The sequence below is a fragment of the Sciurus carolinensis genome, chromosome 5, assembly GCF_902686445.1.
Source record: "Sciurus carolinensis chromosome 5, mSciCar1.2, whole genome shotgun sequence".
NCBI classification, from domain to species: domain Eukaryota; kingdom Metazoa; phylum Chordata; class Mammalia; order Rodentia; family Sciuridae; genus Sciurus; species Sciurus carolinensis.
Genome location: NC_062217.1, coordinates 140491791 through 140516198, shown reverse-complemented (window position 1 = coordinate 140516198; position 24408 = coordinate 140491791). Strand labels below are relative to the sequence as shown.

General features: G+C 35.8%; 1 protein-coding gene and 1 non-coding gene across 2 annotated transcripts in view; one reads left to right on the top strand and one right to left on the bottom strand.

Moving 5' to 3' along the window:
- The window catches only part of Kif11 (kinesin family member 11), a 66680-nt gene that overhangs the window by 32673 nt on the left and 9599 nt on the right, over nucleotides 1-24408 (bottom strand). Inside the window, 12 exon segments of the mRNA XM_047551935.1 lie at nucleotides 15-222; nucleotides 913-1098; nucleotides 2942-3029; nucleotides 12350-12438; nucleotides 15913-16008; nucleotides 17304-17546; nucleotides 17777-17867; nucleotides 19939-20063; nucleotides 20166-20351; nucleotides 22526-22604; nucleotides 22701-22798; nucleotides 23027-23159. Of these exon segments, the coding sequence (XP_047407891.1) occupies nucleotides 15-222; nucleotides 913-1098; nucleotides 2942-3029; nucleotides 12350-12438; nucleotides 15913-16008; nucleotides 17304-17546; nucleotides 17777-17867; nucleotides 19939-20063; nucleotides 20166-20351; nucleotides 22526-22604; nucleotides 22701-22798; nucleotides 23027-23159 (1622 nt within the window).
- On the top strand, nucleotides 12014-12087 carry Trnav-uac (transfer RNA valine (anticodon UAC)). The gene has a single exon. It is a non-coding gene; the product is annotated as a tRNA-Val (tRNA).

Genomic DNA, 24408 nt, shown 5'->3' with positions numbered 1-24408 from the left:
ATGCTGGGACTTACCAAACAAGGTCTTGTGAACGTCTAGCATGGCCTTTTGTTTTGAGCTGCCACCCTTAATTAATTCCTCCATATTAGTAAACAGACTATTCAGGTTTTTGCCAAAAATATCCTGAGCTTCTGCATTGTGTTGGTCAATTGCCTTCTTACGATCCAGTTTGGAATGGAGACCAGATACATCTGTTGTAGTTTCTTTAACTGTGTTAAGCAACTATATAAAATTGTTTTAAGAAATAAATATTGAGTAACACAAATCCCACTATTAAGTACCAATAAAAAAATGTAGGAAAAAAGTTAAGATAGTAAGATAAAGCAATCTAATGAAAATATTGTGCTACATAAAGATTCTCTTAATGAGAACTGGTAAATTTTAGACATCAAAAGAAATGCTTACCCTTATGGTAATTTACCCAAATGCCTAGGAATGTTTATTTCCCTCTCGGCCATCTATGCAAAGAAATTGACTTTGCAAATTTATTGTAGTAATTATGTCTCCTCACAATTTTTTTTCTATTATGTTTAACTATCTCCTCAAAGTACACCTAATTAAAAAAATGCCATACTTTCACCATCTTCCATCACTAGAAGGTAGCAAATTCTTCATGACTATTTAGTTTCAATCATCACTACAAAGCAAAAGCATATCATATCATATTATAAATGTCCACAAAATATAAAGTCATGCTCCATTTTCAAAACTCTAAAATAAAAACTTTTGACTTGAGTCAGCATCTCATCTGAGAAAAATATGGATAAAATAGTACAGCAGTGTTTTTTAAATTGACACAAATATCATTTACGCTGAATAAACAGAATCTCACAATTAATATGTAAGGATAAAAGTTACTTCTACCCATTCCCTAAATTCTTTAATAAGTACAAATTAAAACAAAGGACAAACCTTGCTGGCAGCATCATGAAGTTTCTCTTCAGTACTTTCCAAAACTGATGAGATATATTCTTCTTTAACAAGTTGTAATTTAGTTTCTTGCAAATGTTTTTGAGTGGCTTCTAGTTCCTGTGTCTTATTTTGCAGATCAGATTTACATTGGTCAGTTCATTTTATTATCCATAACAACTCTGTAACCTGAATATAATACATTAAACATTTAAAAATTTTAAAATGCTAGGGCTAGCTGGGCACAGTGATATGCAGCTATAATCCCAGCAACTTGTAAGGCTGAGACGGGAGGATCACAAATTCAAGACGAATCTCAGCAACTTAGCAAGGTCATAAGCAACTCAGTGAAACCCTGCCTCCAAAATAAAAAGGGCTGGGGGTATAGCTCAACAGTAAAGTATCCCTAGGTTTAATCACCAGTACCAAAAACAAAAAACAAAACAAAATACCGGGGCTGATGATGGAGCTCAGTGGTAGAGTTGCTTGCTTAACATGTGAGGCCCTGGGTTCAATCTCTAGCACCACACACAAAAAAAGGCAAAGCTGAACTGGTTGATTAGTCACTGGTTAGTTCATAGTGTATCAGGAGAACAAAACAAATTCTTCCCATGTAAAAGTTATAACAAGTTACCAGGCAGGTTAGCACATTTTATATGGCATCTGGTTTCTTCCTGTAAGCTTATTCAAAACTTTAAAGATTAAATAATAGAACTGATGTGGTGGGCTGGGGAGATAGCTCAGTCGGTAGAGTGCTTGCCTTGCAAGCCCAAAGCCCTGGATTCGATCCCCAGCACCACAAAAAAAAAAAAAAAAAAAAAAAAAGAACTGATGTGGTGTTAATTCCTCGGTTTTCTAACACTGTCATTGGATCTGCCTTACAAAGTTGTTAATATGAAGATGGTAATGGAAGGGTCAGGTCTCTCGACTAATTTAATTAATACATTTATTTAACCCCCAATCTCTCCCAACATCTGTATTCCTTCATCCCATACACATGTAACAAAAACTCCTCAGCATTAACTTCACAGTCTTAACAATTCTCGAAGTTTGTTTACTCATCTGCATGTTTTAGTCAACAACAGACTGTGTTTATGAGAGTCCCATAAGATTACAATGAGCCAGGAACTAGCAGTATAGTGAGTGGTAAACCATTTGCCTAGCATGCACAAGACCCTGGATTCAATCCCCAGTACTGATGAGAGGGAGAGAAAGAAGAGAGAGAGAGAGAGAGAAAAGATTATAATGGAACTAAAAAATTTCTATCACCTAGTGAAGTCAGAGCTGTCATAATGTCATTACTCATGTGTTTGTGGTGATGCTAGTATAAATAAACCTACTGTGCTGCCAGTCATATAAAAAATAACAGTCATGTATAAACCATAATAACTGATAATGATAATATTTCTGGTTTATGTATTTACTATACTATTTACTCTCTAAAGTTTATTCCTAGTTAATTGTAAATAAGCCATATGAAGGGGATTAGGTACCTCACCTTAGGAGGTGAAAGCATTATAATCAAAGGAAATGATAGCTCACTGTGTGTTTATTGCCCCTTTATTGATGACCTTCCAGTGAACCAAAATGTGGAGGTAGAATAAAATGATATTCATGATTCTGACCCTCTGTAGGACTAGTCTAATGTGTATGTTTATCCTAACTTTAACAAAAAATTTGAAAAGAGAATAAATAATAAAAATTGTCTATACTGTATATCCTAGATGTGTAGTAGGCTATGTAGGTTTGTGTACGATGTTTACACAACAACCAAATCACCTAACCTAACAATGCATTTCTCAGAAAATATCCCAGTCATTAAAAAACACCTACCTAATTTTTTGTAATTTTGTATTAACATATGTGTCAAAGTAGGAAGCTTTTTCATTTAACATTAATGATAGTAAAATTATGATATAATTTACTTTCAGCATAAGAGCAAAAAAAAATCCTTCAAAGAGAAAACACATTCTAAAATTTTCTTTTAATATTTGCTTTTCACATAACATTGAATGTTGTTTTGAATGCTTACCCTATTTAGTTCCTCCTCAACGGCACCAATTTTTTCAATCAATTCTACAATCTGTTCTTCTTGAACAGTTAATTTTCCATTCATGGCTCTAAAATAAAGTTTAATGAGTTTAACAGTTAATATTTTTTCCCTAAATCCTACAAAATATTAGAATATAACATAATTATGGCAGTTACACAAACTCACCCCCACCATTTAGCACCTCTATGAAATAACACCTGAGTGTTGATAAGCAATAAATACAAATTGCAAAAAACAAATGTTTTCTCAGTCTTTGTTTTATAAATGAAACATTTTCTTTTGACTCCAATTCTGAAGCTGAGAATCCTTTCATATAAGGATAAGCATGTGTGTATGAATTAAATTTAAGAAGCAAGAAAGCTGAAAGAGGGCTATAACTCATTTAAAGTAGAGATGGGAGCGATACAACCTAAATGTCTATAATTAGGAAAGTGTCTGTAATTAGGGACATGGAATATAAAAATGCCTTCCTAGAATGTTGGACAGACTTGCACCTTGAAGACATCTGATATCACTAGAGGAAGAGAACAAAAACACCTGGAGAACTGAAGTAGCAGGCATGATAATATCATCTCCTAGCCCCTGTATGGTATGCCCACTCCAAAAAACTAATACCATTGCCACACCACCACATAAACCCACATGAGATCAAAGGATTATACTCTAGGGCAGTATTTCTCAGTCTCAGCACTACTGACACTTTGGGTCACATAATCCTTGGTATGGAGATATCCTATGCATTTTAGGATGTTGAGTAGTATCCACTAGATGCCAGTAGCACTCTGCAACCCTGCCAATGATAGCCATTAAATATATTATCTAGTGCCAGGTGCAGTGGTGCACGCCTAAAATCTCAGAGGTTTGAAGGCTGATCAGGAGGATCACAAGTTCAAAGCCAACCTCAGCAAAAGCAAGGTGATAAGCAACTCAGTGATCGAGTGCCTCTGAGTTCAATCCCTGGCACCCCCCCCCCAAAAAAAGATTAAATAAAATGAACACAACAATAAGAAATCAATTCTCATCAGGTGCAGTGGTTCATGCCTATAATCCAAGCAGCTCAGGAGGCTGAGGCAGGAGGATCACAAGCTCAAACCAGCTTCAGCATAAGCGAGACACTAAGCAACTCAGTGAGACCTTGTCTCTAAATAAAATACAAAATAGGACTGGGGATGTGGCTCAGTGGTCAAGTGCCCCTGAGTTCAATCTCTGGTATTCAAAAAAAAAAAAAAAAAAAAGCATATATATATCTAGCCAGGTGTGGTGATACATGCCTGTAATCCCAAGTGACTCAGGAGGCTTAAGCAGGAGAATCACAAGTTCCAGGCCAGTTTCAGCAGTTTAGTGAGGTCATAAGCAATTTAGTGACACACCAACTCAAAAAAATAAAGATTTAAAAAAAAAGAAAGAAAGAAAAGAAAAAGGGGGCTGGGATATAGGTCAGTGGTAAAGAGCTCCTGTGTTTAAAAAAAAAAAAAAAAAAAGATATTACAGAACGTCCTCTAGGGGCATCCTCCCCTCTTCTTGAGAGCCACTGATCTACAGTAACTATCAGAACATCCAGCTTCACTTTCACTAAACCCAAATAGCAGTGGGAATAAGTTTTAGGGTCTGGAGACTGGCATTTAAATGAAATTCACATACTAAATAATGGATCCTCAGCCATTGTACACTCTTGAGTATCAAAAGCCATTTGAGACTAAGCAGAAAACTGTATAAGTCTCAGAAAAGACTAAACCGACTTGCCCAAAAGAAAAAAGTCCAACCATGAAAAACATTAGATGGAAGCTCATACTTAACACCAAGCTACCTCCTTTCCACCCTACAGTTAACCCACAGGTCTAAAGTCTCACCCACAAACCAAACTTCTAATCCATTTTCATCACCAGCCAAAAATCACTAGTCATTTGAGGAAAATAAACATAAATGATAGATAATACAAGAGAGGGAAAAGAAAGAAAATTTCAATAATGTCAGTAATTTTTCTAAAGGAAGGAATACACTGTATCTATAAAAGAACAGAATATTTTTTAAAAGGCAGGGAAAACAGAATCATTTTTCAGAAACAAAATTTAACGACTTAAATAAAATTCAACAGAAATATTAGAATATGCTCTTGCCCTTTCCCCTTTCCCCGGAGCGGACACGTTTTGTCCGCTTGAATAAAAGTTTCTCGTGTGAGACCTGTATCTGCAGAGCATCTTTTCTGGGAGTTATCGATGAACCAAAACTGCCCCTCTTTACATCTAACTAACATCTGGTGCTGAAACCTGGGATGGGTGTTTTATTCCGCTAACTAAGTAAGCGGAACCCCATCAGATTTCTCCTGCGCCCGCAGATTCAGGCTCACCTTCCATTTACCTGGATGCCCAGTTTTTTGCATACAACACCGGACTCCAAAATTGGTGAGTTCCCCTTAGGCAGGCCCCTGACCATTTAAACACATCTCGGCTACCCTCACCTCCACCTGCAGTCCACTGCAGCCCCCTCCTTATTATAAAGCGGCCATCCCCAGCTCCTTCTGCCGGCTCGCAGCCTTTCGCTGCCCGCCCAGCGGCTACATCTCTCGCCGCCCTGCGGCTTCACCCCTCGTGGCTCCTGCCACTCACCGCCAAGGTGTGGGGGTACCTCCTTGGTCCTCATAATTGGTCTTAGTTGTTGGGTGGATGTCTGAATTTTATGGTGCTGTGATTCTTTCTCAGGGTTTGAAGTTTACTCACTTCTGCCGCTGCTAGTCCCTCTCACTGCTCTGCGGCTTTTCTCCCCCTCCTCTCGCGGCTCCCTCCCGAAACCCTGGCCAGGACTTCAAACTCTCTCTCAGCTTTTTGCCCGGTTAAACAGTGATTTCGGGTGACGACCTAATCATTTTTAACCTCTCGTTGCCTGGTACCGTGGATTCTGGGACGCCAAATCCACTACCCAGGTGGGTCTCAGCTTACCATGGGATTCAGGACATCCAACCCAGCAAATTCGCCCCTGAGATGTTTATTAAATCATCTCAAACCCCTTCACCTATTCCCTGAATCAGAGCTAAATTTTCCTTTAGATAGTAAGTCAGAATGCTCTATTTATGACACCCTAAATTCTAGCTTCATACTAAGTAAAATTGTATGCCTAATTATGCTAGTTATAATTAAGTACATATATGGGCAACCTGGTGAATGGAAAGGAACTGTTCCCCTTCTTGTTTTTCCTTTCTTTCTTGCTAAACCTCTCCTGGCTTCTCCCCCACCTCTTAACCCTTCTTTCCCTTCCAAGTTCACCTCATTCTGTTTCTCCTTCCGCTTCTTCATTCAGCCCTCCAAGTTCCCCAACCATGCGGTCTCGTACACACATTCTAGCTCCTTTACTGGAGGTGGCTGACATGGAGGGAGTAAAACCTGAACACATTCTCTTGGCTAATTCTTATTTTCAAATCTTTTCTTTCTTATCTTAGCTCTCCCTACAGACTCAAGAAATTAAAAGGTCCTAAGCATCAAGTCTCTGCTAGAACATATTAGCCCCTTTCAGATTCAGATCTCAGTTAAGGGTTACATTGAAATGTAAATGAAGAAAGGCTCAGTAGGAGACCAGTTTCAAACCCAAGGAAAAAAGTGTCCATTTTAAATTTCTCCTGGGCTACAACTCAGAATTCTTTTCTCCCTTTCGCCTTTACTTTCCTTCTCATTTCTCATGCTTTAATTAATAACCATTATCATTTTTCTTCCAGGACTTTGTTTTTCTTAAATGCTGTATTTTTGAGCTCACAATTTTGATCCTACAGACCTAGGTTAATGATTTTTGATCAGTTCTTTTTATCCAACTCGAGTTGTTTTTGAACATCTGCTACATTGCAATGGAGATAAATATTACAAGGCCTTTGCTTTTGTGTTAAATATAAGCGTGCATAAAAATTAAATTTTTAAAAATGGATCCAAATATTTTTAATTCACGTGATTTAATGAGGTTCAATTTAAATTGGGTATACTAATAAATGTAAAATGTCCTTAAAATTAACTCACAAGTCTCTAAGTGGTCAAACTAATAAAATATTAATATTTATAAAATGTCTAACATCAACTTTTCTAGGAATTTTCTTCAACAGAAAAGAGACAGCAAATACTATTGGTAGACTTGTCTAATATCTTGGTTTTTCTACAATAAGATGAGTGACTTGGAGTCAACATGTATGGGATTACTCAAATGTGTTTGTTAGAAACATCTGATTAATTTATAAGGAGTAACATACTTAAAAACATTATTCTTTGTATATTAAATGTGTTCATATTTTCCAGGTATGCAAGCCTTTAAAGCAGAAAATTTATCAAGCTGCTGTTCTCCAAATTAAACTTGTCTGTAATGGTAACCCTATCATTTAATATTCTGTTATAAGACCTGTCATCAATAGGGTATATGTAAAATGACATTTAAGAAAGAGTGTAATATGCAATAGCAAAAATGGGACTCAGCCAAAATTCAAGATAGCTATTGCACAAACAATGTTTTACTGTTAGTAATTCTATTTTGTATTTTCCTTGTAAACTCTAATTGTTGTCTGATCAATATTTTGCAGAAGTACTGCTTCAAGAGTGAACACCGTAAATTAACTTGGAATAGTAAGCCATCACCTATAGAACAGATAATGTAAACCCCAATTAGATAAAAGGGGGTAAATAACTGTAAAGTTATAGACATTAAAGCTAAAGCCCAGTACTCTTACTTTATGACTGGTGAGACTGACTTGCTTGATGGTTAAGATCAAACTTAAAGATAGAAATTAAATACAGAGGCCAAGAAAAAAACTCCATATTTGGGTCTTGCCCTCAAAGTCAGCCTGAACCCAGGAAACAAGAGGACTTCTCCAAAGAGCTTTGCAACTCTGGGTCACACAACCTCCTGAGCAAGGAGATTGATGAGACTGCTAGAGAAAAAGTGACTCAGTGCATCTGCTGCAGAGGAGGGTCACAGAAAAAGGGAGACATCCCTGGTGCTTTCAAGGAAAGTCACGTCATTGAAAAGACCCTGCCTAACCAATTGCACTAATGGAGCTAAGAAACTGCTCTTAAGTTCTCTATGAGTTACCCCTGTGGAAACTTAGCTGACTCTTTAACAGACAGGAACAGGTCACTTTGACCAGTTTGATCTTAAACACCTAGCAAATCAGTTAAAACCAAAGTATAGCCATTCTTGGGCATTTAAAATAATAGTAACTATCAAGAGAAACTGCTAGAGTCAGAATTTCTGTTTTTAGTCAGCTTAAGGCCCTACAGACACAAATAGGCTTAATCTATGTTTGCTAGTACTAAATGTTGTGTTCACATTCCTGATGACCTAGACAATGTTGAAACTCCCAAATGAAGGCCTGTCCTCTCTAGCCTTTGCTAGGCCTTGTTATGGGAACAACTTCTCAGTTCTTCCACCCCCTGTCTTTTACTTCCATGTCAATTAATCAACTTGTATTGCAGAAATATTAGGATCTCACAAAAATTGGAGCCTGGCTGCAGATGTGCCTCCAGGATTGGAGCCTGGCTGCAGATGTGCCTCCAGAGAAACTATCAAGTCTCCAGTTCTTCCTTTCACAATGATACCAGCTCTACGTCCACACCCCAGCAGGAAGTAATTACAGAAGACTGACCTTCATCCATGTACCCCCCCAAAATTTTTTTTATATAAAAAAGAAAATGGGGGAATGATAGGAATTTCCTGCTTACGTCACTGTAACCTTCCTGCCTCCCACATTACATTCCAATATGTCATTGGTCCATCAGTCTGTAATAATTCTCCTCCGTGATTGGTTCCTCCCAGCCCGCGAAATTCCAATACAAAGAACCGTGCACCATCTTCTCCTCTCTTGCCCTTTCCCCTTTCCCCCGAGCGGACACGTTTTGTCCGCTTGAATAAAAGTTCCTCGTGTTAAAAAAAAAAATAAAAGAAATATTAGAATATAAAGTAAAAGAAATTATAAAAGGCAGAATGTCAGAGCAATGCTTTTTTTGCAGGGGTGGGGGAACCAGGGATTGAACTCAGGGGCACTCAACCATTGAACCACATCCCCAGCAACCCCCCCCACTTTTTTTGTATTTTTTTTTTTTAGAGATAGGGTCTCACTGAGGCTGACTTTGAATTCGTGATCCTCCTGTCTCAGCCACCTGAGCTGCTGGGATTGAGTGTCCAGCTAGAGCAATGCTTTTTTTAAGCATAAAGCTCACTGACCTCCAGACACTCCTGCTGGTCTCTTGATTTCTTCCGTAAGTTTCAGAAATGTGTGTCTGGGGTGGGGATTTAGTTCAGTAGTGGAGTGCATGTCTAGCATGTGTGAGGCCTTAAATAAATATCCAGCACTGCCCCTCACCCAAAAAAGGGTGACTGCCTTTCTTTTATTCTAGTTCCTTCATAACTATCAATAATTTTGCATTCCACACTATGCTTATATAACCGAGATTATTCTGTGAATGCAAACTCCCTTAACTTACTAGCTAGGGATATTGATTAGAAGAAAGTCAGAGTTGAGGTATAAAAGGAAAGTTAATTCTGGTCTTTAGATTAAATGTATTAGTTCTTTACTAGAAATGGATCCTTTATATAAAATGGGATATTGGAAATGCTTTTCTTATATTAAAGGTCAGGAGTAACACAACACTACTATTGTACAGATGAGATGGTTTTGATCTAGTTACAAAATATCTGTAAAATATTCTGTAAATAAAGCATTACTTTGTGGAGGTCTGTTTTGTTTTTTGGTACTGGGGATTGAACTGGGTACTTTACTACTGAGCTACATCCCCAGCCCATTTTATTGTGAGGCAGGGTCTCACTATGTTGCCCAGGCTGGCCTCAAACTTATGAACCTCCTGCCTTGGCCTCCTGAGTCACTGAGATGACAGGCATGCACCAGCAAGCCTGGCAAGCATTATCTTGTTTTAAAGGTTGGCTGTCATTTTGGTGATTCTTCTCAAATTTACAGTAAAATAATTTCTAAAACTTTTTCAGAAAAATTGTTTCAGATTATACCTCATGTCTTTTAAAAAGCAAACATTGTCTTTTCAATCACAGAATCAACAAATAAAAACAAGTTAGTTCTTTAGCTAAAAACCATCAAAAAGATGAAAACAAATAAGTATAACATCTCTAATGATCACAGCAGGGTTGAGTCCTGTCTCAGCTATTTTTACTTCTAGAGTACCAACAAAACCTCCTTCATTCAGAGTAAACTATTATCTAACCTACAAGCTCATCTTGTTCTAACTCTGGGGCATCTTAAGCACTTGTGAATGTACTTTGAATATTTTGTAAAGCCCCCCCCCCATAAAATCATTTAAAAAAGAAAAAGAATAAAACATCAAAGCGATAGATAACAGAAGGTAAGACTATTAGTCCACAAAGTCCAATACTGGACTACTAATAGTAAATCGATGAGCAAAACCATTTATAGTAAACATTTATTGGTTGCCTAATAAGCACCCATTTCCACTGTCCAGATTGCCTGACTATGCAGCAGTCAAGTTGTTTGGGTGAGTCTAACCCCATTCCTAGATTCAGAGATGAAGTCTGAGTGGCAGGTAAATCTCAATTCCCTCACCAGTTACTAGGTGATATACAGATGTAACTCATGACTAACTTTATAAATGATGTTACCCAGCCAGTTTTGAACAGATGAGAAGGACAGGCAGCTTCTCATCTGCACAGGACAGAATGAGATATCACAGAACTATGTGGCTCACTATTGTCCATGATGAAAAGACAGCCGTATGAGAACGCCACCAATCAGAAAAGCAATGAGAAGAGACAGAAACTGGAACTTTCAGTCCAGATCAAATAAGTTCACCGGCTTTTTCATACTTATGAGCCAATTAAATCCCCTTGCTATTTTAAGACAGTATAAGTTGGGGTTTCTACCAACCAAGGGAATTCTGATATCAAACTTAAAATATAAATTGTTTACTGAATAAAAACCATAAAAGTGGTAGATATAGGGACATCTGTAAAACAAAACAATTAAAAACCAATAAACACTGAGAAAAAGAAAAAATGAAATCTTATTATGATGAAGTATATATGAAAACCACAGAGAAAGAGAAAAAATAATAAAATATAAAGTTTAAGAATTAAGTGCAAGCAATGGAATTTTATTCAGCCATAAAGAATAATAAAATATTCAGGAAAATGGATGGAACTTGAGAGCATTATGTTAAGCTAAATAAGCCAAACAGAAAGTCAAAGGTCAAGGGCCATATGTTTTCTCTCATGTGGAAGCCAGAGAGAAAAAAGAGAAAAAGGACCGGAGTGGGGTGGGGATCTCAGGAAAACAAAAGGGACACCAGTAAAGTAGAAGACCAGGGCAAGGGAGGAGGGAAGGGAAAGGAAAGATACTATGAAATGAAATTGACCAAGATTATATTGTTTTATTATGTAATGTACAAATATATAACAATGAATCCCATTATTATGCATAATTATAACACACCAGTTTAAAAACAAAAAAAAAAAAAAAAAGAACCCCCCCCACCTCAAGAAAACCAACAAAACAAAGAATTAAGTTAAAGGCTGGGGATGTAGCCCAGTGGTAGAGTACTTGCCTACCACAGGAAGCTTTGAGTTTGACTCCCAGGGACCTCTTAACCTGAGTTCATTTTTCCTACTGAGTATCACACATGTATAAAATGGCATAGAACTGTACACACCCATTCTACCAATGTCAATTTCCTGGTTTTGCTATTATATTATAGTTATTTAAGAGGTAATAAGTGGGGAAAACTGGAAGAAAATACTTTGGGCCCTCCCTGTACTCTTCTTGTACCTTCATGTAAATTCATAATTACTTAAAATAAAAAGTCATCTGGGCACAATGGTGCACACCTGTAATCCTAACTACCTGGGAGGTTGAGGTAGGAGGATCATAAGTTCAAGGACAAAATAACAAATAAAAAGGGCTGGGGATGTAGCTCAGTGATAAGAGTGTCTCTGGGTTCACCCCCTACTACTGCAAAAAGAAAATAAATAATAAAAAGCCAGATAAAAGATTTCCTAAAAATTTTTGATAATTGCTCTTTAATGTTAAAATAAAAGAAGCAGGGCTGGGGAGATAGCTCAGTTGGTAGAGTGCTTGCCTTACAAGCACAAGGCCCTGGGTTCGATCCCCAGCACCGCAAAAAAAAAAAAAAACAAAAAAACAAAAAAAAAAAAAAAGAAGCAGGCGCTGGGGAGATAGCTCAGTCGGTAGAGTGCTTGCCTTGCAAGCACAAGGCCCTGGGTTCGATCCCAGCACCCAAAAAATAAATAATAAATAAATAAAAATAAAAAATAAAAGAAGCATTTATAAGCATTAGATTATACTTTACTTATTGTTATTACTTCAGTCTGTTATCAGAAAATGCTAATTCTTGGAAATTAACTCCGTAGTCAAAGGTTTACCTAAAATTTTCTTCAGAAATGTAAACTCCATTTTTCTCACGAGCTGCAGCAAGATCTCGTTTCAGACGCTCTATCTCTTCTGTATACTCCTACACAAGAAGAAGGTTGTAGGTGTCAGTTTAGCACTTTTTTTTCCATTCAGTTTGGAGAACATGTACAACAAATAAAATATGGTTAAACTTTTAGGTTTTTAAAACAAAAAGTATGACAAAGTTACTACTATACTTTTTAATCAATATTAACTTGTTTAGAGTCTTTCAATGGTCTTTAAAGTTCCTTTAAATGTACTTTTCAAAATTCTATTTAAACTGTCCACCCAATTTCTAGAATAATGATATAACTATAGCAATTAAAATTGGGTAATACTGGAGGAGGGACAGATGAATAAATCAATGCAAAGAATAGAGTGTTCAGAAACAGGTCCACCCAAATATGTGGGAAATCTGATAAACTGGAAAACTGAAATTAAAAGCTTTTGTTCTACAAAAGCCCAGGTGAAGCGGATAAGCAGAAAAATTAGAGATGGAGAGAAAATATTTGTAAACCTCAAATATTTGCAAACCTTTGTGTGCAAAAACTAGAATTTGGAGCATATTACAAACTTTCAAACCACAACAATAAAGAATAAATAATCCAATTAGAAAATGGGCCTAAAGATATGAATAGACATTTCACTAAGCAGGATGTATAAACATCAGATAAGCAGATGAAAAGATGTTCAACATCATTGGCCACTAGAGAAATGTAAGTTAAAATCACAGTGAGATATCTAACACCTATCACACATATCAGAATGGCTAAAACAGAAAATAGTTATAACATCAAATAGTGAGGATATGAAAAAATTATTTGACACATGTTGCTCATGGAAATGTAAAATGGTACAGCACTCTCAAAACCAGTTTGGCAGTTCCTTAACCCATATTGTCCCATCGTCCCAGATATGGAACATTTATGAAAACTGAAATAGAATATATAATATTTAAGAATATAATTATAATAGTTATAATATTAATATAATCATATACATAAGCTCTAGACTATGATTTCCAACTTATTTTAATACACCTATGTCACTTTCACTGAAATATTGGCAGAATGGAAAACTTGGGACTTAATGGGTTAAAAAAATGGAATATTCAAGTTATCATTCAACCCAGCAAATGCATTCAGGTAATAAACCCAAAGAAATAAAAATTTGCTTATACAAATCACTATAAATGGATGCTAATAGCAGTTTTATTTGTAATAGCAAAAATTAGTCATGTTTCAGTTACACAAACTATATATCTAGTACATACATACCATGGAATACTACAACACTAAAAAGACTTACTGATACACAACAACTTGGTGAATTCCCAGATAATTATTTAAAGTTTAAAAAAAAAAAAGCATTCACAAAAGTATATGCATGATTCCATTCAATAACACTTTAAAATGACAAAATTTTATAAATAGAGGAGAGGTTAGTGGGTTAACAGCAATTACCGACAGGGAGGTAAGGGGTAAAAAGGAGGTAGTTAGGGCTGGGGAGATAGCTCAGTTGGTAGAGTGTTCACCTCACAAGCACTAAGGCCCTGAGTTCAATCCCCAGCACCGCAAAAAAAAAAGGAGGTAGTTATATGAGGGATCCTTGTGGTGATGAACTGTTAGTATCTTGACTGTGGTGCTGAATCCCAAGAACCTACACACACACTCATACACATACAACTATAAGGAAAAATGAGAAATGAGATCAGTGGATTGTTATTAGCGTCAACATCCCTGTGATAGAATACCCTAGTTTGACAAAATGCATAAAGAACCAAAAAAAAAAAAAAAAAAAAAAAAAAAAAAAAAGAATTAAGCATGATGCTGGAGCAGTGGCAAATGCATATAATCTCAGTGGCTCCAGGGGCTGAGGCAGGAGGATAGCAAGTTAAAAGGCAGTCTTAGCAACTTAATGAGGCTTTAACAACTTATCAATACCCTGCCTAAAAATAAAAAAACAAAAAGGGCTGAGAATGTGGCTCACTGGTTAAGTGCCCCTGGGTTCAATCCCTGCTACCAAAAAAAGGAATAAAGCATGGTGTCAGGGGTCAGCTCAGTGGTATAATGCTTGCATAGAATGAGTACGGCCCTGGGTTTGACTTTTAGCAACACACACACACACACACACACACACACACACACACACACACACAGGGTTAAGGCTAAACTTCTTATATAACCCCAAAACTAAATTCCTAGGTGTCTAGTCAAGAAAAATTAAAACATCAACACAAAGGCATGTATAGGAATGAGAATGTATATAATGGCATTTTTGGAAACAATCCAAAATTCACCATTTTTTGGAAGTGATTCACCAGTTCTCTGACTGGTAAATGTATAAATAAGATATAGTATTATCCACACAATGGAATATTATTCAACAATAAAAAGAAATGAACCACCAGTACACGTTACAACATAAATGGGAACCTTGAATGTTATATCATGAGACCCTAGATGCAAATATTACATAATTCTCTTTATAGGAAATGTACAGGAAAGGCAAATCTATTAACAGAAAGCAGATCAGAAGCCACTCAATTGCAAAAAAGCAAAGGCAGGGGCTGAGGTTATGGCTCAGTGGTAGAGCACTTACCTAGCACATGTGAGGCCGTAGGTTCGAACCTCAGCACTCCAAATAAATTAATTAATTAAAAAAAAAAAAAAGCAAAGGCAGACTAGAGTAATAAAAAATTTTCTAAAACTATATTGTAGAGTGTTGTACAACTCCATAAATGCATTAAAAATAGATGAATGTAGCCAGGTGTGGTGGTGCATGTGGTAGTGCTGTAGTCCCAGAAGCTCAGGAAAGTGCTACAGGAGGATCATGAGTTCAAAGCCAGCCTCAGCAAAACTGAGGGGCTAAGCAACTCAGTGAGACCCTGTCTCTAAATAAAAATAGGGTTGGGGATGTGGTTCAGTGGTTGAGTGCCCCTGAGTTCAATCCCTGGTACCACCCCACCAAAAAAAGGTGAATGTTAAGGTATATAAATTATATCTCAAAGATGCAAATAAATAAACAGAACTATAAGTAAATGCAAACTGTTAAAGAGTGCCAACTCAAGTATAAAACTGGTAAACTCAACATATTAGCATTAGAAAAAATATTAGGGCTGGGGATGTAGCTCAGTTGGTAGAGTGCTTGCCTTGCAAGCACAATGCCCTGGGTTCAATCCCCAGCACTGAAAAAAAAAAAAAAAACCATCATTTAAGCATTTAGTTTAAATCACTAGATAAAATGTAAACCCCAAGGGGCTGGGAATATAGCTTAGAAGTAAGCCTTAGGACTTAGCATGTCAGAGCCTTGGGCTCAATCCCCAATACCACAAGAAATGACGATAATAACTCAAAGGAGAAAAAAAGTCTTAAACAGGGTCTAGTTCCTAGGAGGCCATAGTGAGACCCTATCTCAACAACAATGGTGTCTATCACAGGCAGTTTAACAAATCTTGTTTAATCATTATCCGTTTCAGTTCCTTGTTTTCATATTTGTCAAACAAAATTAAATTATACCACAGAAATCACAATACCTTAATAAGAGCTTTTTTGGTGAGTTTCTGATTAACTTCAGGCTTATTCAATATGTTTTTTGCTCTATGAGCATATTCCAGTGTACTCAGAGTTTCCTGTCGTAAAATAGAAAGGTCAATTATGGAAGATATCATGAAGATAACGAAGTTCTGTTACTGAATGTACTATATAATCTATAAGTAATGATTTATGGTTATATCTAATCCATAAATCTTAAAGAATAGACTACTATGCCCAACTTTTTTATCCTTCCTTTTAACACTTCCTTTTATCCTTCTATTCAATTTTACCTTTTGTCTTTTCTTCCTTCTCTTCAACTTTCAGGGTCTTTCCCTATAATTTGACCCTTCAGAATAGTCTTAAACTCAATGAGCTTCACCAATTGATGAACAACAAAATATCATATGTTCATATCCATGTAATGACATATTATTCACCCAGAAAAAAGAAGTATTGCTAAATGAAAAAAACCATTCACAAAAGACTACATGTTGTATGATTCCATTTGTATGAAATGTCCAGAAAGGAAAATCTATAAATACAAAAATAGTGGTAACCTAGAGTTGGAAGTGCAGTGGATGAAAATGATTGTTAATGGGCAAAAACTCAAAGGATGATTAAAAAAGTTTTAAACTTAAATTTTGTTGATGAGGCCAGGTGTAGTGGCGCAATCCTGTAATTCAAGAAATTCAGGAAGTTGAAGCAGGAGGATCACAAGTTCAGAGGCCCTAAGCAACTGAGTGAGACCCTGTCTCAAACTATAACATAAAAAGGACTGGGGATATAGCTCAGTGGTTAAGCACCCCTGGGTTTAATCCCTGGTATCCGCCACCCCCCAAAAAAGATTCTGATGATTGTGCAACTCTGTGAACATACTAAAATCATTGAATTAATATATTTTTCATGGGTGAATTTTATAGTAAGTAAATTGTATTTCAACAAAAATATATTTTTTTAAAGGAAAGGAGAGTTGGAGTCCTTAGAAATACTTTTCTAAATACCATTTAAAGCAGAGGATAACAAGAAAATAAGAGCAGAGTTTACCATCTTTGTTGCTTTACTGGTGTTCCCACATTCAACTGGTTCTGTAACACTAGAATTCACTTGATCCTCTCTAAATTCTCAATGAAATTACAACACCCACTGCTACTGACCCACAGCAATTTTCTCTGAAGACTGTGGAAAACCCATTTAAGTAAATTGGATTTTTAAGGTTAAAAACCCTGTATTCTTGGTGTTGTCCTTCAGAACATATTCATATGCAATGTCCAGATTCTTAGATATTATAGTATAAAGTGAATGAAACTAAAAAATGAACTTTTACAATATTTCATAGCTAAATACAGAATTATAACTTCTACATTGTACAGCATCCTTTCAAAGGGTTTACCTCAAGATTGAGAGATGCAGGAGATATTGTTGCAATGATAGATGTTCTTGTTCGACCCCCAAGAGAATCTTGGAGGATTCTAGTAAGTTTAGATTCTCGATAAGGAACATGAGGAGTTCTTTCTACAAGAGCAGTAATAACCCTTCCCAAAGTCAACAGGGATTGATTGATATTTCCAGCTTCCCGAGCTCTCTTGTCAACTGCTCCAGAACGACCAATGTTTTCACTTCCTGCAAGATCAACCTTTAATTTTAAAAATAAAACATCAACCTATTAGAACTGAATTCAAAGATATGCATTCTCATATTACCAACATAATATACTAAATTACCAGCAAAATCAATTTTTTCTGTAACAAATTTTTTCTCCCATTATAAAGCTAATAACCCAGTGACTACAGAAATATTATCTAGAAGTAAAAATTTCAAACCATTCTATAGGAATGAAACAGTGGTGTTAAGGTGGACGCTTACCAAGTTCAACTTTCCAATTTTAACAAGCTCTTCTCCATCAATTGTAGTTTCTTTCATATGTATTGTAACAGAGAAAACTGAGTGGGAACGACTAGAAAACAAGACCATGTTGCCCATTCATTATAAAGTACAATATTATTTGCTACCTATAAAATACTAAAACCCAGAAAAGACCAAAATCCATAAGGGAGAGAAAAATATTATCAGAAAGGAGATATCAATAAGATTTTGGAAGACAGAAAGTAGAACAATGCTTAAGTTTTTCCTTTCTTATATACACCACCTGCAGGGGAAACCCCAATAAGAACCTACCTGAAAATATCCTAAAAGAATTAGGAACTAGAATTTTTAGGTAAAGCTAGAAGATGACTATGGGGTGGGATCAGGACAGTTGCTTGGTGTGTCAGAGTGGAAGGCTCCCAATCAATCTTCCTATTCATAAGAACCACTTGAAATATGTCATTACCATAAATTTAGACACAACCAGGCAAGCCATTGGATTACTCCTTCTCTAAGTCTACTGTTGTGTACAAGTATATTTCTCTGTTTTGAGAATTATTATTAGAAATGAGTAACTCAAAAAAAAAAAAAAGAAGAAATAAGTAACTCCTTCTCCTAAACAGCAGAAATAGTAAATAGCATGCCTACTAAAACACCATAAAATAATTTCTGCTAGACCATAAAGTGTTCAAAAATATACCTTAAGCTAAATACTGACATTTAAGCTTTTATTGGGGGAAGACAAAAATCACAGAGATGACTTTTCTGTATTAATGGCACTTGGGGAGCATCATTGTTAATTTCATTGACAGTTGGTAGAGAATATGTTAATGTTTAATTCTCTTATTTGTACTTTCATACTATTTTTAAAAGTTTACATTTTTTATTTTTATACATTGTGGTGGCAGTACACCAGTAATCCTAGGACTCAGGAGCTGAGGCAGGAGGATTGCAAGTCCAAGGCCAGCCTCAACAATTTAGTGAGGCCCTAAGCGAGTTAGCAAGACTCTGTCTCAAAATAAAAAATAAAAAGGGTTGGGGATGCAGCTCATTGGTAACATGCCCCTGAGTAAGATACCCAGTACCAAAAACAAAAACAAATAAAAAAAAATTATAAGCATAATTTTTATAAAAATTATTTTAATTACAGAAAAGGGGACAGCACAACAAAACATTAACTATAAATCTGAGTTATGATATTATGTTCATATGAATATTATAGAATTAATGCAATTAACTATAGAAATCAACTCTGATTTGGGGAAACTGGATTAATTTTTCCTTTTCTTTATCAATACACATTCATTAAAATTGATCTTCACTCTAGTCTACATATAACTCAGGAGTTCCTGAGTTAGACAAATGTATGGAATAGGAATTTATATATCATAGAAAGTAATTTAAAGATAAATTTGTCCCTTTCTCACCATGAAAGCCAGTGTTAATAATGTGTCTTCCTACATGAAAATGAAGTCAGTTAAAAATAAAGAGTTGACTTTCTTCTAACCCTTATTCAAACCAAGGATTTTCAAACTATGTTCTCAGTATTAGTAGTGGCTTCACTTAACTGCCTCAGAGGCCATCTGAGCATCCCATCCCAAAATTGACTACAGCTCCCAGGTATGATTTCATTTGGGCAGATAAAAAAAAAAAAAAAAAAAAAAGAATTCTTTCACTTAAAAATGTTTAGTATTTCTGCTCTAGTTCAACTTTTCTTTGTTCTCCTTTCAACATTCTTCCAATATTGGTGCACTTCTTATAAATCTGAAGCCAATTACCAAAGCCCCCTCCTTATAAATCTACCAGTAAGTATATATAACCAGTGGCAGTGGGTACGTGTCTGTAATTTTAGCTACTCTGGACGCCAGGACAGGAGAATCACATGTTTGAGATCAGCCTGGGCAACTTAGCAAATCACTGTCTCAAAATAAAATAAAAAAGGGCTGTGCTTATTTTATTTTACAAAAATAAGCTTGATATAGCTCAGTGCTTGTCCAGAATGTGTGAGGCCCTGGGTTCAATCACCAGTATTACCAAAACAAAACAAACAAACCTAAGAATGTGACCCATATACCTTGGATCATCCCAATTTGAATTCCCCTAATTTCCTAATATTTCTAAAAAAGAAAATGGAGCCAGGATGGAAACTATGGCTCTCTTACCTAGAGTACGCATTCATCAAAGTTGCTGCAGTTGTTCTTTTTGCTGCCCCCTTCTCCAAAATTTGATAGACTTCATCCTTGTTGTGTACTGTAATTTCTTCTAAACCTTTGATTATCACTCCCCTCTGATCAAATATCAAAAGAACACCAATTTGATTGGTTTTTTAAAAAAGGACACTGACTTCCACATTGAAATATGGAAACATTTCATTCTCAAAGATAGTTACCTTGTTGCGGGGATCATCAAACATTTGTAGTCTCTCAGAAACATCAGAAGATGGACTAAGAAGATCAAAAAGTTCTTCATTATAGATTTCCAGCAGAGACACTTTGACTGAAAATTCAGTACCATTATCAGTAAGTTTCTCAAAAATTTGATGAAGGGTACGAGGAATTATGCCAGCCAAAGGATCCTGAAATTATGTAACAAGGATTAAAATAAATGAAGAATGCCATTTACTATGATACTTAAAACTCATATAACTGTAAAGGGCCTCCTCTACAGTATATTTAAACATAAGTACAGTCAGCCCTCGTGCCCATTGGTTCTGCATTTTACCAATTATGGATAAAATGTTATTATTTCTTAAGCATGATGGCATATGAGCTATTTACATAGCATTTACATTATATCACTTATTATAAGTAAAGATGATTTAAGGTTTACAGGAGGATGTACATAGATTATACATAAATATAACATTTGACTTAAGGGACTTGAGCATCCTCAGATTTTGGAATGTGTGTGTGCATTCATATGGAGGACAAAGGGGAGGTTATCCTGAAACAAACTCCCTTGGATGCCAAGGGATACCTTATACTAAAGCAAGTTAAAAACAAAACAACTCGGGTTGGGGAGATAGCTCAGTCGGTAGGGTGCTTGCTTGCAAGCACAAGTCCCTGGGTTCGATCCCCAGCACCGCAAAAAAAGAAAAGAAAAAAAAAAAAAAAAAAAAAAAAAAACTTAATGTTAAACAACTCATTTACAACAGTCTATTCAACAGTATTCTTCAAACCTTGCACAAATTTGTCATTCCTTTTAGCCATCTTCCTACCTGAGAATTACAGAAACCAATTAAACCATACTACTTATAAAGCCAAATTCAATTATCCCACTCAACTATCCTCATGAAAATGTAATACTCTCATTTTAGTCTGGGGAAAAAAAACAAAAAAACAAAAAAAAAAAAACAGGGTGTCTCTCAACTATCCAAGTATCCTTAATAAAACTATTAAAAATCTCTAAAATTTGAAGCAATGTGCCTATTCTATATCTCATAATGGTTATAATTCCATAATTTTATTATCCATATGTAGAGTATGCTGACAGCTCAGCTATGTTATCACTAAAAAAAGGACATCTAATAGTAATTTGGAGAATTAAGTTATTAAACTCATTTAAACACATTGTGAAAATCCTTGTGAAATATTCTATATGCTTTCTTCAAAACTAAACCATACAGTTGTTTTAATTTCTCAAACACTCAAGGTCATCATTAATGAAATACCACACTGTTCTTTGTAACTTTCATTGGCTCACAGCAATACCCTTTTCTTTAAGCTCTATTCATGCTCCAACTTTTTAAGTCCTCCTCCTTATTCACAGTTTTGCTTTCTGTGGTTTCAGTTACTCATGATCAATCACAGTCCAAAAATATTAAATGGAAGATTCCAGAAATAAACACTTATTACAATTTAAACTGTGTACCATTCTAAATAGCATGATGAAATCTTGCACCATCCAGATAGGGACATGAAAGTATCCACTTATCCAGCACATACATACAATATATGCTTTCTGCCTATTAGTCACGTGGTAGCCCTGTTGGTTATTAGATCAACTGCCCTGGTATTGCAGTACTAGTATTCAGGTAGCCCTAATTTTATCTAGTAATATCCCTAAAACATTAAAGAGTATCAATGGTGGCAATTAGGATATGTCAAAGTGAGGTTGTAAAGTGCTTCCTTTAAAAGGTGAAAAGTATGATGAGACATTTAGAGAGATATCATTGTACATAACTTTTATTATAGTATATTGTTATAATTATTCTATTTTATTATTAGCTACTGTACTTACTCTTGCTATGCCTAATTTATAAATTAGGTTTTATCATAACTATGTATGTATAGGATTCAACACTATCATTTCAGGTACTCATGGAGGCCTTAGAAAAGTCCCCAACCACCTGGTATAGTGGTGCATGCCTGTAATCCAGCAACTAGAGAGCCTAAGGCAGGAGGATCCCAATTTCAAGGTTAGTCTCAGCAACTTAGTCAGACCCTGTCTTGAAATAAAAAATTAAAAGGGCTGGAAATGTAACTCAGCAGTTAAGTGCCCCTAGGTTCAATCCTCAGTACAAAAAAAGGGAAAGTCCCCATAAGATAAGGGGGACCACTGTATTCTTCTCCAACTATTTGGTCCCCAAACAGACCTCTCTTTTATCACCTTAACGTGCCACAAGTTTTCCCAATGAGACTATGTTTCTTAAACAGGGCTATATCATACACTTTAATTTTACTACAGCAATAGTTTGTCCTAAATAAAATTTCTGTCACATTAGAGATAAAAGTATGTTATAAAAAATACCTCCTCCCAGGTATATGCTTCATTAGGTGACCTTTCACCTTCCATAGTAAAAGTTTTTCCAGTGCCAGTTTGGCCATACCTGTCAAGATTAACAAAGTGTTTGACCAAAAACAAATACACAAACCATTTCATCAACTTGAAAAAAACATATACACATAAAGTTTCATCAACTTACGCAAAAATAGTACAATTATAGCCCATAATAACTTCATCCAAAATTGGACAAACAACACTGCGGTAAACATCAATTTGTTTAGTAGATGCTCCAAAAACCTATCAAGATAAAGAAATTTCTTAAAGAAAGAAAACGTAAAAATTATTCATTTTAATAATTTTACTTGTAGTATATTAACTAATTCAGGTCATTACAAATCACTTAATAACTTGAAGGGATAACTGAAATTCATAAGAATACGCCATTTTCCAGGACAACATGTATATTAAGATTACTTTTCAGTAGTAACTAAAAAGTAGCACCCTTTTAAGAAGAAAGTTAAGTACCATGTCAAAAGTATAAGTCTTCCTTGAACTCTTGTCAGTCAATCCTCCAGTTCGTACACTAACTTCTTTTCGTACATGATCGCACTCCACTACTGAATGGGCGTTAGCTTTCCGCTCTGCCAAATTAAATGGTCTGTAAAAAGAAAGACCCAAAGTTATTCAAGAACTCTTAATTTGGGCTGGGGATGTGGCTCAGTAGTAGAGAGCTTATGTGGCATGCACGAGGCTCTGTGTTCCATAACCAGCACCACAAACAACACAAACGATAAAATTTTTAGGAGTTTATCAACATTTTCATTAACAATATTGTTAAGAAAAATGTGAACTGTGAAGTTGTGACTCACTGTTGGTGATGAGGATTAAGTGGGGACTAAATGTTAAAGCAGATAAAATTATAAGGGTTTAGTTCCCAGAAATAAAATTCATTTTAAAAAAAATTTCAAAGATATGAAAACCATAATCCTAACAGTTTTGAGGTGTGGTGGCACACATCTGTAATCCCAATCATTCAGGAGGATGAGGCAGGAGGACTGCAAGTTTAAGGCCAGCCTCAGTAACTTAGTGAGACCCTGTCTCAAAATAAAAAATAAAAAAGGACTAGGAATGTAGCTCAGTGGTAAGGTGTCCTTGGGTTCAATTTCTAGCACCACTCCCTCCCACCAAATTCTAACCATTTCTTAGAGAAGATGATAATAGAATATAAGTTGTAAAAAATGCCCCCCCCCCAGAATTCTATTTCCACAATTCTTACAATCTAATCAAGCTAGGTAATGGTATAGTAGAAAGAACATGTCAAATTTTATTCAAAATGCTAAACTTCCAGTGGATATTAGGCACAAAATAAAAAGTAGATAAAAATAATGACAAATATGTTGAGCACTATATGCCAGGTACTCATTGTTCCCAGTACTTAATATGTACTAGCTTGTTTTGTCCTCACAACACTGTCACGTTCATAATACCACCAACCTTGTTTTTGAAAAACAACTGGAATAGAAGGGCTACGTTGCCCAAACATATAGGATCACTGATCTTCATTCTACTGAACCGACTAAAGAGGTATTTCACTTAAAAGATTACTTCTTTGGGGAATTCTTCCCAGGACACTTCCCTCCCCCACTTGCACCAAGGCCACATTAAATTTTGCCCTATGTTCCTACAGCACCCTTTATTTACCCTTTCTCTTTAAAAGATAAAATAAAAATGTGTATGTATGTGTGTATGTGTATTAGTTTTGATGGACACAATCCCTTTATTTTTATGTGGTGCTGAGAATCGAACCCAGGGTCTCACATGAGCTAAGCAAGCACTCTACCACTAAGCTGCAACCCCAGCCCCTATTTACCATTTCTTAAATATCACCTCTCGTATAATAATTAGCC